Genomic DNA, 14,129 nt, shown 5'->3' with positions numbered 1-14,129 from the left:
GAACTTCCACTCATCTGGTCGAACCACTACTAAATATCCCCATGCTGCTGATCACATGTATGGTGTATATGTGTACACCGTTATATGTTATATACCGCGATAGACAATTTGCTCCAGGAAAGTTAGAATGAGCTTGTGACTTTAAATGAGCATCATTATCCCACAATACTGTGAAATTTGGGAAATTATGTAATCATTTAATCACAATTTAAAAAAAAGAATCTCGGGGAAGGTAGGGAGGGAAGGGATAGTAGGGGGAAAACAATGGAGGGGGTAACATTACCTTACTCATATAACTGTAACCCTCTGTATAGTATCTTTACAATAAAAAAATTTTTTAATCTATTTTGGTGGTGGAAATGCAACCGGTTTTGGCATGACTTGCTATTCACTGGATTATGCAATGAAAAACAAGCCCAACTAAACCTCCAAAGAATCAACAACTCAATAAATGAGCAAAGAAGCTAACTTCTCAAAGAAGTAAAAACAAATCCAACAAATACATGAAGAAATGCTCAAGTTCCCTGGTCATAAATAAAATGAAAGAAAATTGCGGGTACATTTCACTCCAGTCATAATGGCAATCATAAAGAAGACAAACCATGCCAAGGCTACAGCAGGAAAAGGAACCCAAACATACCATTTGGTGAGAATTCAAGCTAGTACAACCACTATGGAAGACATTATGGAGATTCAAAAAAAAAACCTAAAAATAGAATTACCCTGTGATCCACTGATGCTACTCTTGGGCGTTTATCTGAAAGATCACAAGTCAGGATACAATAAAGTCACCTGCAAACCTATGGTCATGACAGCCCTGTTCACAATAGCCAAGTCATAGAAATAGCCTAAATGCCCTACAACTGACAAATGGATCAAGAAAATGTGAAAGAGTAATCCTATGTCATTTGCAGGGAAATGAATGGTTGTGGAAAAACTCATACTGAGTGAAATAAGCCAGAATCAAAAAGAGAAAAAATACATGATCGGATGTGGACCTAATATATAAATACTTGAAAACAAATAAATGGCTATATACATATGCTGTGGGCCAAACTAACTAAAGGACATTATATATAAAGGTGAGATCATATGGTGTAAACTGTTTTAACAAGTTTAAATATTATGTAGCTGATTGGATATGTGGGGATTAAATGGAGAGAGACCAATGAAAAGAGTAATGGTGAGGGAAAACAGCCATAATATTCAATGTACATATGCAAAAAATGAACCAGAAAAGTTAAGGGGATGGATGAGATAGATGGAGTGGGGGAGGATGGAAGAAATGGCATCAAGATGCACTATAGTTAGGTTCTGGTAGCTGACATCTTAATTATAGCTACTCAGGAGGCTGAAATCTGAGGAGCAAGTTCAGAAGCCAGCCTGAGCAGACAAATCCTCAAGAATCTTAACCAGTAAAAAACTGAAACTGGAGCTGTGGCTCAAATGGTCAAACACCAGTGAAAAAAGCTGAGCACAAGGCCCTGAATTCAGGGCCAAACATACACACACACACACACACACACACACACACACACTGCCCTGGTATGTAAAGTAATGGATGTCAGGCTTCTTTTCCCTCCAATTGATTCTGTGCAGGCCTGTCACTATTTTAATCAAATGTTTGGCAGAATTGGAGCTAGGCAACTTCCAAGTGATGGTCACAGGGCTTTTTCCTTGTTCACTGAATAATCACACTTTCAGCCCAAAGCCCCCATGTAACATTTCCAACTAGCCTGCATCCTTTATATTGGGGAGTTCACATTTAGGCTCTCTGGTCAAATCCAAGTTGAGCTCATCTTATAGCATCTAGACATATGGGCACAAAAGCCATCTTGGAATTGGAACCTTTCAGCATCAAATTCTCAACTGAGGCCACAGACACAATGGTGCAGAAAAGAGCCACTCGACCTTCTTCCAATTTTCTGACCCTTAGGAACCAAAAACAAATTGTTTTTTGAAAGCCACTACATTTTTTGGGTAGTATGTTAATAGAGCAGTAGATAACAGGAGTGTATGTTTCTCTTTTTATTTTCCATAACTTCAAGTATGTATGTCATAACACATTGTAGAATGTGGTTCTTTTTTTCCTATCTGAGTCTCAGATTGGAAAATTCCAAGTAGCGTTTTAGGGCTTTCTTGCCTTAGACCTACATCTTCCAGCAGTTTTCTCTGGGTAATTGTCTCAGGGCTTCAACCTCCAACCATTCTCCAAGCTGCTGATACCTCTCTAATGTCCAAGTTGTCAGCCAGGCCTGACTCTACCTAGAGAAAACTTTAAAGTTCCTTTGGAAACCTTTCAGGTTAGTAAGCAAGTCATAGTGACGGGTGGAGGAGGTTGCCATGGAGACAGGTCCAGGGCCTGGGACTTGGGGGTAGGGAAAGGCCCGAACTCGAGTTTTGATTGGCTGTGCGGGAGCTCGCGTTCTCCGGAGGCACATGCGCACTGGCGCCAAGGCGAGGTCGCGGCGAAGCCTAGCCGCTGAATATACTCAGGGCTGGAGTTGTCAGGGCCGGGCTGTAAGACGAACGGTTCCCAGCGGCTCCCTGCTGCGTCTGGGAAAGAGAGTGGCGAGACCGGAGGCGGCACTGCAGCACGGGACCTCTCCCGCCACGGAGGCTCCCGCGACCCCGCCGCCATTATTACTCGTGTGGCCTTTGGGGCCGCTCGGGCTGCGCGGCGGCCGGGCCCCAGCGACAGGTAATGATGTCCCGACGCCGGGTCCGCGCTCAGCGGGACCGGAGCCCGAGCCTGGGCCTGAAGCTGGAAGCGAGCGGGCGTGGGGCGTGCGCAGGCCGGTGCTCACAGCCAGAAGAGAAGCTGAGACGGGGTGGTGGAGGCTGCCGTGTGGGGCCCGGACCCGCGCTGTGCGGCGCGGGGTCCCGCTACTCCCGGTGCCCGCACCGGAGGGGGCGTAGAGGGCGGGCCGGGAGGAGGAGCGCCCAGGCGCCGGGTGAGGCCGCACACACTTGGCACGACCCATGGTCGAGCCCGACTTGGAGCTGGAGCTGGGGGCCAGGTGGGTGTGGGGTGCCGGAATCCTCATTTCGAATGTATCCTAAAGGAACTGTCTCCCGTAGAAGGCGCTAAACCGCTTCCAACCTCTCTGAAAGACGTCAGGGCCTTTCACTGCTTTCCAGTCCAACCGGCTGGGCATCCCAGCCTTAGTGAACCGCTACCGCGGGACGGTGTTAACCATCATGCCAAGTGAGTGAATGGCTCGCCTCCCCCCGACCCCCCCCCCGTCCTCTTTCCTTCTCCCCTTGGGAACCTTGAACACTTTTAAAAGAAGAAATTTGACACCTAGTTTGTTCCCAGAAACTCTTAGTTTGCTCTGTTGTTTAGAACGAGTTCACAAGTCAATAGAGCTTCTGTGACATCGGTGACTAAAATGTGTAGGCTCTTCTCCAAGTCGGATCAGATTTTTTTTGGCTATAAAAATGGGGGTTTTTGGCTATAAAAATGTTTTAATTTTTTTTTTTGCACACACACACGTACCAATACTGGGGCTTGAACTCGGGGACTGAGCACTGTCTTTTAGGGATTTTTGTTTTTTGTTTTTTTTTGTCGGTCGTGGGGCCTGAACTCTGGGACTGGGCGCTGTTCCTCAGGGCTTCAGCTCAAGGCTAGCACTCTACCACTTGAGCCACACCACCACTTCCAGCTTTTTCTGCTTATGTGGTACTGAGGAATCGAACCCAGGGCCTCATTCATGCAAGGCAAGCACTCTACCACTGAGCCACCTTCCCAGCCCTCCTTTAGCTTTTTGCTCAAGACTGACTTTCTAACATTTGAGCCACAATTCTACTTCCAGATTTTTTGGTAGAGGTAAAAATCTCATGGACTTTACTGTCTAGGCTTGGCTGTGAACTGTGATCCTCAGATAGCCTTCTGAGTAGTTAGGATTACAGGCATGAGTCACTGGCACCCAACTTAAATAATTGCTCTGTCACATCAGAGCATGGGCACTGTCCCTGAGCTTCTTTTACTTAAGGCTAGTGCTCTACCACTTGAACCACAGTGCCACTTCTGGCTTTTTCTGCTTATGTGGTAATGAGGAGTCAAACTCAGGACTTCATGCATGCTAGACAAGCACTCTAACACTAAACTACATTCCCAGCCCCTGTCACATCTTTTTATGGTCACTTCTCCCACCAGCTACCCCTTCTTTTACAATTCTAAGGATATAGGAGAGAAGTTGAAGATAAATCCTTCATCTTTTATGGGTTTATGCACACTGAGCAGTCAGTTTCTGTATGTGTGTGTGTGTGTGTGTGTGTATTGCAGAATACATTAGAAATTCTTGACCTTGTGATTCATTCTTGTATTTCAGGGTCTCTTTCTTGTTCCTGCAAGTTCTAGGCTCAGATTTACAACTAAAGGTACTAATTTTACCTCGGTTTTGTTTTGCCTCTGGTTGCTGAAGCCCTTGATATAATGTTATATCTGTAGCATGAAACTTCAAGCAATTGCCTCATTACTGGAGAAATAAAAGATACTGCCAGATTGACTCTCCTGTCTGTAGCAATGTTAGCCTCGAGGAAAAGGATGACCAGTTCTTCACGCTCTCAATTCCTTCTAATGTGGAAATCAGACAAGGCTCAAAGTGGACCCCACAATATTGAGAAGCAAGCCCTTACTTCAAGACTCTTGCATGACACTGAGGCTTGTCGACAGAATTTTAGGAATTTTCCATACTCAGACCTAGCTGGTCCTCGAAAAGCATTAAGTCAACTCCGGGAGCTCTGTCTTAAGTGGCTGAGACCTGAGATTCACTCCAAGGAACAAATCCTGGAGCTGCTGGTGCTGGAGCAGTTTCTGACTATCCTGCCTGGTGAGGTTAGGACTTGGGTAAAGTCCCAGTATCCAGAAAGCAGCGAGGAAGTGGTGACTCTGGTGGAGGATTTGACTCAGCTTCTAGAAGAGGAAGGTGAGCATTGTGGAGCAGAGAGGGGAGGAATCCCGGGGTGGTTAGAGAAGACAAGCAGCACATCTAACGGCATTCTCAAGAAATTGGGAGAACCAAGATCACTGAGTGTGTAAGAACATGGCTTTAACATGAGCTCCATTCTGCATTGTGTTTCCCTTACACATTGCTTGGAACCAAACACATTATCTCAGCCCAGAGGAGAAATGTCATGAAAGAATGACTAGGCATAAATAAGGGAATCCCTGAATGAGTCCTCAGTTATATGCAGAAGTTTACACCAAGCTACTGATAGACATACCTTTGCCTTTGTAGATTGAATTTTATGCTTCCAAAAGAGTAGAAAAGGTCCAGTGAGTAATCGCTATTAAGGAAAGATTCAACTCATAAAATTTACATCAGATAAGGATTTAATAGAAAATTGTGAATTTCTTTTTTTTTTTTTTTTGCCAGTCATGGGGCCTGAACTCTGGGTCTGGGTGCTGTTCCTCAGCTCTTCCACTCAAGACTAGCGCTCTACCTCTTGAGCCACAGCACCACTTCTGGCTTTTTCTGCTTATGTGGTGGTGAGGAATCGAACCCAGAGCCTCATGCATGCAAGGCAAGCACTCTACCACTGAGCCACCTTCCCAGCCAAAAATTGTGAATTTCTGTAATATGCTTAAGTCCCCAAGCAAACTTGTTTTTGAATTCTCAGGACAAGTCATTAGCCTTCTCTCTGACTCTGGAGTATTGTGCTGTTTTCTATTCTCTTTTGGCTGCTCACTTTAAGAAAGTATCGGTAGCCGGGCACTGGTGGCTCATGCCTGTAATCCTAGCTACTCAGGAGGCTGAGATCCGAGGATCTTGGTTCAAAGCCAGCCTGGGCGGGAAATACTGTGAGACTCCTATTTCCAATTAACCACTAGAAAACCAGAAGTGGTGCTGTAGCTCAAGTGGTAGAGCACTCGCCTTGAGCTGAAAAGCTGAGGGACAGCGCCCAAGCCCAGAGTTCAAGCCCCACAACCACCAAAAAAAAAAAAAAAAAAAGTATAGGTATATATTTGGTGAAGGGTTTCCTAGGCTATACAAAGAGAACTAATCTCCATCATGATCTCTTTCTCTTTCCTAGCTCCTCAGAACTCTGTCCTTTGCCAAGAGACCCCAGAAGAAGACCCCAGACATGCTTTCCAGGCAGGGTGGTTCAATGACTTGGTGACCAAAGTGAGTTTGTATCTTTAAAGTACCTTCTTAGTGTATGAGGATATTTTCTGTCCTGGACCTGTAATATCTGAACTCTTGAAAACCCTGCCTGGGACCTCATTAGTTTCCCTTCTTAGTTCCTTTGGCACATGTGCTTTCATTGTTTTCCTTGGATATGTCTTTCATATTCTCCTTGACTTGAAGTTAGCAAGATTGCATAAAGGGAAAGAGGTGGACTAACAAAGACAAAGGAATTTGAGTTATTCAACTCCAATAAGTAAAATTTAGTTCTCAGATTGTGAATAAATATTGTAAGATTTGTGGCTAGCCTATATTCTAGGAAGTGATAGGTAAATATTAATCTAAATGTTATTTTTCCTCATTAATGAGTAATAAATACCATATATTATTTGATATTGCTTGATTGAGTCCGTGAATCAGTCAGTGTCTCTGTCTCCCCTCCCCCCCTCCACCTCTCTCCTTATTCTTTTGGCTGATAGTGGGGCTTGAACTAAGGGCTTCACTTTCACTTGGATTTTTCACTCAAAGTACTCTACCACTTGAGTTTCTTTGCTGGTTAATTAGAGAATGAGTCTCATAGATTTTTCTGCCCAGGCTGGGTTCAAACCTTGATTCTCAGACCTCAGCCTCCAGAAAAACTAGGATTATAAGTTTAAGCCACCAGCATCCAGTATGAGTCTTATAATTTAAAGAATTGCAATTTGAGCCACCTTAAGAGAAAAGATACAAGACTAATGTAACTTATGTGGTAGAGCACCTGTCTAGCTAGTACAAGTCCCTGAGTTCAAGCCATAGTATTCAAAAAAAGAACAAGTAAGAAAGAGAGAAAGAGAAAAGTTATGTATGTTTGTTTATTAACTAAAAGAGATTAATTGGAAAAATATAAATACTGAAGTTGGAAAGCCTTAGGCAACCAAATTACAATTATTTAAAGAGAATATGAACATATTTACCTAGAAAAAAAATCTAAGAAAGGCAATGGAAATACTGTTTTAAAAAAAACCCAGTAATAGAAAATTTGATTAAAATGACATGAAGAAATCCCGTTTTTACATATCACTTTTTTACATATATGTAAAAATTACAAAGATGTTAAAATGAAAGATTATGTACAATAGTTGGGCACCTATGGCTTATACCTGTAATCCTACCTACTTCAATGGGATTGAAAGATAGTGGTTTGAAGCCAACCAGGGCAGAAAAGTTTATGAGAGCCTCTCTGTGGAGAGTTGGATACAATGACGTATGCCTGTCGTCCTACTTACAACAAGAAACCTAACCAATCACACACCTTTGTGGGAAGCCCAGTCTTAACCTAAAAATAACCAGCAAAAAAGCTGGGTTGGAAGCATGACTCAAGCGGTAGAGTACCAGCCCTGAGTAAAAAAAGCTGAGCAAGAGTGTGAGGCTCTAAGTTCAAGACCTGGTATACACATTAAAAAACAAATTAGGGGCTGGGAAGGTGTCTCAGTGGTAGAGTGCTTGCCTTGCATGCTCAAGGTCCTCGGTTCGATTCCTCAGAACCACATAAGCAAAAAGAAAAAAGCCGGAAGTGGCGCTGTTGCTCAAGTGGTAGAGTGCTAGCCTTAAGCTGAAGAGCTAAGGGACAGTACCCAGGCCCAGAGTTCAGGCCCCACGACCGGACCCCCCCCAAAAAAATTATACTTCATTATTGAGTTTCCCTTTAGCACCACTGAAGGATGCCATGTAGTCAGGCTGATTCAAACTCACTATGAGGCTAAGCTAGCCTCAAATACATGGTCTTCCAACCTCAGCCTTCTGAGTGCTGGGATTACAGGAACATAAGCCATGCCTAGTAGGGTGAGGCTTTTGACCAGTCAACTTTTAAGGTTTCTAGCGCCTAAGATTCTATGATCCCCTACCACCATATACACACCCAGTGTTACCACTATCCTGTTCCCACTAGTTCTTAAACCAAATTAAGTTACATTTGATATTTTAGGAATCAATGACATTCAAAGATGTAGCTGTGGACATCACCCAAGAGGACTGGGAACTAATGCGTCCTGTACAGAAGGAATTGTACAAGACCGTGACATTACAGAACTATTGGAACATGGTTTCTCTAGGTAACCATTGTTTACCCTTCTCCTTCCATCATGCCCACAGAATATCTTTTGGCCCCTACTTGTTAAGAATAGGTTAAGCCTAGAAGTCCTTGGGTTAAAAATAAGAGCTAGAGATTCGTGTTCTCATCCCATTCAGGCACAAAAAATGGCCATATTAATACTCTCTTTTTCAAAGTGAAAGGCTTTTATATGAAAGATCATTGAAATGACATATAATTTCACAATGCTGCCCATTTGATGCTGTGCAATTCTGACTTACCCATTTCCTGCTGCTGCAAAGGAAAAATTCTTTCCCAGGCTTCTCTTAGGTAGCAAGAAATTTTTATCCTACCTCTAAATAAGACCTCATATTAGATCATGTCCATGGTTTCCTATGGAGGTTTAGATATCATAATAAACTTTCATGGCTGTTTTATTTCCAGGATAAAATTCATCATATTTTCCCTGAACAGGACTGACTGTGTACAGACCAACTGTGATTCCCATATTGGAAGAACCATGGATGGTGATAAAAGAAATTTTAGAAGGCCCTAGTCAAGGTGAGAGAAAAATCAGCGCATGAATTTCTTTGTATTAGGAGTTTATACAAGAGTATGTTGATAATGCTTTTCAATATGGCCAAATCAATCTCAGCAGACGTATCCCAGGCTGTTAAGAACTCTGATGTAGCCAGGCACCAGTGGCTAACGCCTGTAATCCTAGCTACTCAGAAGGCTGAGATCTGAATTGAGGTTGAAAGCCAGCTCAGATAGGAAAGTCCCTGAGACTCTTACCTCCAATAAACCACCAGAAGTGGCACAGTGGCTCAAGTAGTAGAGTGCTAGCCTTGAGCTGAAGAGCTCAGGGACAGCATTCAGACCCAGAGGTCAAGCCCCATGACCACCACCAACAACAACAACAAAAAAAAGAATTCTGATGTGTTTGGCATTGCTACCTTACAGAGACCATCTTCAGAGTTTACACATTTTTCTTCTTTTCCCTGGGTCTCTTCTCATTTTATCCTTTACATGACTCTGAAGGCCAGGCTCAGAGCTTGTCTGCAGCCATTTTCCTTCTCTCTATATGTAAACAGCATAAAAGTCACCTAAAAACCCAAACTATCTTCTTTCTGAATTTTTTTCAGTACTGGGGTTTTGAATTCAGGGCCTTGCACTGGCGAGGCCGGTGCTCTACCTCTGATCACACACCTCCAGCACTGGTCATTTTTAGGATAGGATCTCATTCCCCACCTGAGCATTCATGTGAGCTTTTATCTGTCTACACCATGTCCAGTTTCCTTCCTCATGGACTTTTCTGTCCAGGCTGGCCTTGAACCTTGATCTTGAACCTTAATCCCAGCCTCTCAAGTAGCTAGATTACATGTATGACCCACCTAAACCCAGCCTGAATTCCTTTTGTCTGTTTTCCTGCATCTACTTTTCTGACTCATTCCCTTTTTTTTTCTTTTGGTTGTGGGAGCTGAACTTTAGGCCTGGGCACTGTCCCTCAGCTCTTCAGCTCAAAGCTAGCACCCTATCACTTGGGCCAGAACGCCCAACTGGCTTTTTTCTGTTTATGTGGTGCTGAGGAATCGAACCCAGGGCCTCATGCATGCGATGCAAGCACTCTTACCACTGAGCCAACTTCCCAGCCCCAACTCATTACCTTTTAATTTTTTCTAATTATTTTTTAAAATGCATTCATAAGATTCAAAAATTTTAAGTGAGCCAGGCACCAGTAGTTCATATCTATATTCCTAGCTACTCAGGAGGCTGAAATCTTGAGTATGGAGGTTCTAAGCCAGTCTACCAGGAAGTTTATGAGACTGACCTCCAATTAGCCAACAAATAGCCAGAAGTGGAGCTGTTGTTCAAGTACTAGAGTGCCATCCTAGAGAAAAAGCAAGGTATAGCATCCAAGCATCCATAGGACAAGCAAAAAAAAAAAAAAATCCAACTAAGGGTGGTATTTTCTTAGTTTTTTATTTTTATTATGCCTTATTGAGTATGTAGTAACATTAACATGGTTCAGAAGTCAAAACTATATAATAAAAAAGAATACATTCCTAAACCCTCTATCTTATCCCATCCACTCCCTGAAGCTAACCATATTCATTTGTATCCTTCCTTTTGAACACAAAAGAACATTTTGAATACTTTTGCATCTTGCTTTTGTATCTTTTTACTTAAGGCACTGACTTGTATTTGTACTAATATTTGTACTGGAATACAGCATTAACAATGAATTAACAGAATGTTCTATGCTACCTTGTATAGTTTCACTTTCTTTAAAAAGCTAATTTGCCAGGCACCAGTGGCTCATGCCTGTGATCCTTGCTACTTAGGAGGCTGAGATCTTAGGATCCAGACTCAAAGCCAGCCTGAGCAGAGAAGTCTGTGATACTCAGCAAGATTGGGGAGTTATCTCAGGCAACCAAGATTATTATTCCTATCTTCCTGTCTTACCTTTTTACTTGAATTTTGGCCTCTGAGGATTTTTACCATCCATCTCAGAGCTATGAGACTTGGTTTATTTATTTTATCTAATTAGTTATACTACAGGAAATGTAAGTCTTGATGATTTATAAGGAGAATAACAGTAGGATCAATTACCATCTCATCTGGTTCTTTATGTTTGTACAGTACCTGGCCATTGTTCTAGGCCAGACTCAAACTGGAATCTTTCCTTGAGGCTTTCCATAGTTATCTGAACCAGCATTTCTCTCTGTTAGAAATATTAGACTGCTATGTGGCTTTATTAACTAACAAGGTACTTTCACTTCTAACCAGCTATTCTGGTTACTTAGACACATATTTAAGCGCTGCATCATGATTTCAATTTCTGAATTTCTAATAAACTGATTTTTAAATGTATTGTAGTAGCAATATTTGTGGTCATCATTTAGACTTACTGCTTTAGGCTGGTATAGATCAATGGCAGTGCACTTGTTTAGCATATATGAAGTCTTGATTCCAACCCCTAACACAAATTACATACACAAACACATACATACACACACACTTCTGTAGAACTTCTTTTTTAGGTGTGTGTAGACTGCCATAGACTGTTTCTTATTACTTAGAGTTAAAATGAGGGGCTGGGCCGGGTGCTGGTGGCTCACGCCTGTAATTCTAGCTACCCAGGAGGCTGAGATCTGAGAATCACGGTTCAAAGCCAGCCCAGGCAGGAAAATCCGTGAGACTCTTATCTCCAATAATCTAGAAAACCGGAAGTGGCTCTGTAGCTCAAGCAGTGAAGCTCTTGCCTTGAGCTGAAGGGCCCAAGGACAGCGCCCAAGACCAGAGTTCAAGCTCCAAGATCGACAATAAATAAACAAAGTGAGGGGCTGGGAATATGGCTTAGTGGTAGAGTGCTTACCTAGCATGCATGAAGCCCTGGGTTCAATTCTTCAGTACTACTACAAACAGAAAAAGCCAGATGTAACGCTGTGGCTCAAGTGGTAGAGTGCTATCCTTGAGCAAAAGAATCTCAGGGACAGTGCCTAGGCCCTGAGTTCAATACCAGGACCAGAAAAAAAAAAGTAGTGAGCTTCTAGAACTAGTTCATTGTGTGTGTATACCTATTTAGTCCATTGTTACTTTGTTTCTTTGGAGCAGGGTAACAAATCTTGCTTAAGAAAGGGTTTGTTGGATTAAAGCAGTATAACTATATTTCTAGTATTAAATGCAGTAAAACTGGCAGGCACCAATGGCTTATACCTGTAATCCTTGCTACTCAGGAGACTGAGACCTGAGGATTATTGTTTAAAGCCAGCACAGGCAGAAAAGTCCAAGAGGCTCTTATCTCCAATTTACCACCAAAAAAAGCCAGAAGTAGAACTGTAGTTCAAGTGGTAGAGCACTAGCCTTGAGCAAAAAAGTTTAGGAATGGGGCTGGGAAGTTAGCTCAGTGGTAGAGTGCTTGCCTTGCATGCATGAGGCCCTGGGTTTGATTCCTCAGCACCACATAAATAGAAAAAGGTGGAAGTGGTGCTGTGGCTCAAGTGGTAAAGTGCTGGCCTTGAGCTGAAGAGCTGAGGGACAGTGCCCAGGCCGAGTTCAGGTCCCATGACCGACAAAAAAAAAAAAGTTTAGGAATAGCACTCAGGCTTAAATTCAAGCCCAACCCTAGGGCTGGCATGTATTCACACATGCATATGCACACACATACACACACACACATACACACAGAGGCAATAAAACTATCTGGGTACCAGTGATTCATACCTGTAATCCTAGCTACCCAAGAAGCTGATATCTGAGGCTTACAGTTCAAAGCCAGCCCAAGCCAGAAAGTCTGAAAATCTTGTCTCCACTTAGCCAGAAGTGGAACTATGGCTCAAGTGTTAGAATGCTAACCTTGAGCAAAAAAGCTCAGGAACAGTACCCAGCCCTGAGATCAAGCCCCCCAGGACCAGCATAAAAATCAATGAAAGCAGGGAAAGTAATAACCACTTTACTGAAAATTTGAAACTTATTCTTTTCACTTCATCTAATGTATTTTCTTTTCTTTCCTTTTTTTTTTTTTGACAGTCCAGGGGCTTGAACTAAGGGCCTGGGCACTGTCCCTGAGCTTCTTTTGTTCCAGGGTAGCACTCTACCACTTGAGCCACAGTTCCACCTCTGGATTTTTCTGTTTGTGGTACTGAGGAATCAAACCTAGGGCTTTGTGCATGATAGGCAAGCACTCCACCACTAAGCCACATTCCCAGCTCTCTAGTCTGCTAATCATGATAGATTTATTTTTCATTTAACATTTTCTAGTATCAATTATAATTTTTGTATTTGAATAAAAAATTTCAAGCAGTAAAGGAAACAAATTATTCTCATCAGGTGCAAGTGGCTCACTCCTGTAATTACAGCTACTCAGAAGGCTGAGATCTGAGGAAATACAGCCCAGGAAGGAAAGTCTGTGAAACTCTCCAATTAACCATCAAAATGCCAGAAATGGAGCTGCAGTTCAAAGTGGTAGAGTGTTAGTCTTGAGTACAAAAGTTCAGGGATAGCAACCAGGCCCTAAATTCAATCCCCAGGACCAGCACACACACACACACACACACACACACACACACACACACACACACACAAATTACTCCTCTCTTCCTACGCATTACCAGGTCCTACTCCCCTTAGATCATCAGCATCTGTGTGTGCCTATCTAGATTGCACACAATGTATCTTTTTTTTAATTTTTTTATTTTAAAGATACTATACAGAGATATAGTATATATAGTAAGGTAATGAGTACACTTCCTATTGAGCATTTTTACCCCCTCCATTGTTTTCCCCCTACTATCCCTTCCCTCCCTAACTTCCCCGAGGTCTTTTTAATTGTGATTAAGTGATTACATAATTTCCCAAATTTCACAGTATTGTGAGATAATGATGCTCATTTAAAGTCACAAGCTCATTCTAACTTTTCTGGAGCAAATTGTCTATCACAGTCTATAACATATACACCATACATGTGATCAGCAGCATGAGTGGTTCGACCAGATGAGTGGAAGGTTCTTTGTTTCTTAAGTCCTGTTAATTTTGTCATATCACCTAACATTTTGGATTTAACATCCACTTATCAGGGAGACCATGTACCGTTTGTCTCTTTGCTCTTGGCTTACCTTGCTCAACATGATTTTTTCTAGCTCCATCCATTTCCTTGCAAATGCCATTATTTTGTCATTTCTAATGGCTGCATAATATTCCATTGTGTATAGATACCACAATTTTTGGGTCCATTCATCTGTGGTGCGGCATCTGGGTTTTTCCATATCCTAGCTATTGTGAACAGTGCTGCAATGAACATGGAGGTGCATGTGTCCTTGTATATTGGTTCCTGTTGGTATGACTGGGTCGTAAGGGAGGTCAATCTTTAGCTTTCTAAGGACCCTCCAGACTGCTTTCCAAAGTGGTTGTATAAGTGTACATTCCCA

The 14,129-nt window shown here is 42.5% G+C and overlaps 1 protein-coding gene across 2 annotated transcripts in view; it reads left to right on the top strand.

Moving 5' to 3' along the window:
• Window positions 1-2,487: 2,487 nt before the first annotated feature.
• Znf287 (zinc finger protein 287) overlaps window positions 2,488-14,129 on the top strand; it is a 24,394-nt gene continuing 12,752 nt past the window's right edge. For both annotated transcript variants that reach the window (XM_013032047.1, XM_013032048.1), the window contains exons 1-5: window positions 2,488-2,701; window positions 4,335-4,931; window positions 6,040-6,131; window positions 8,095-8,221; window positions 8,674-8,760. In XM_013032047.1, the coding sequence (XP_012887501.1) occupies window positions 4,529-4,931; window positions 6,040-6,131; window positions 8,095-8,221; window positions 8,674-8,760 (709 nt within the window). In that variant the 5' untranslated portion in view covers window positions 2,488-2,701; window positions 4,335-4,528. The remainder of the gene's footprint in view (window positions 2,702-4,334; window positions 4,932-6,039; window positions 6,132-8,094; window positions 8,222-8,673; window positions 8,761-14,129) is intronic.

The sequence above is a fragment of the Dipodomys ordii genome, unplaced genomic scaffold (assembly GCF_000151885.1).
Source record: "Dipodomys ordii isolate 6190 unplaced genomic scaffold, Dord_2.0 Scaffold147, whole genome shotgun sequence".
Classification (NCBI taxonomy): Eukaryota; Metazoa; Chordata; class Mammalia; order Rodentia; family Heteromyidae; genus Dipodomys; species Dipodomys ordii.
Note: the sequence above shows the minus strand (reverse complement) of the source record. Positions and strands in the feature narration are given on the sequence as shown.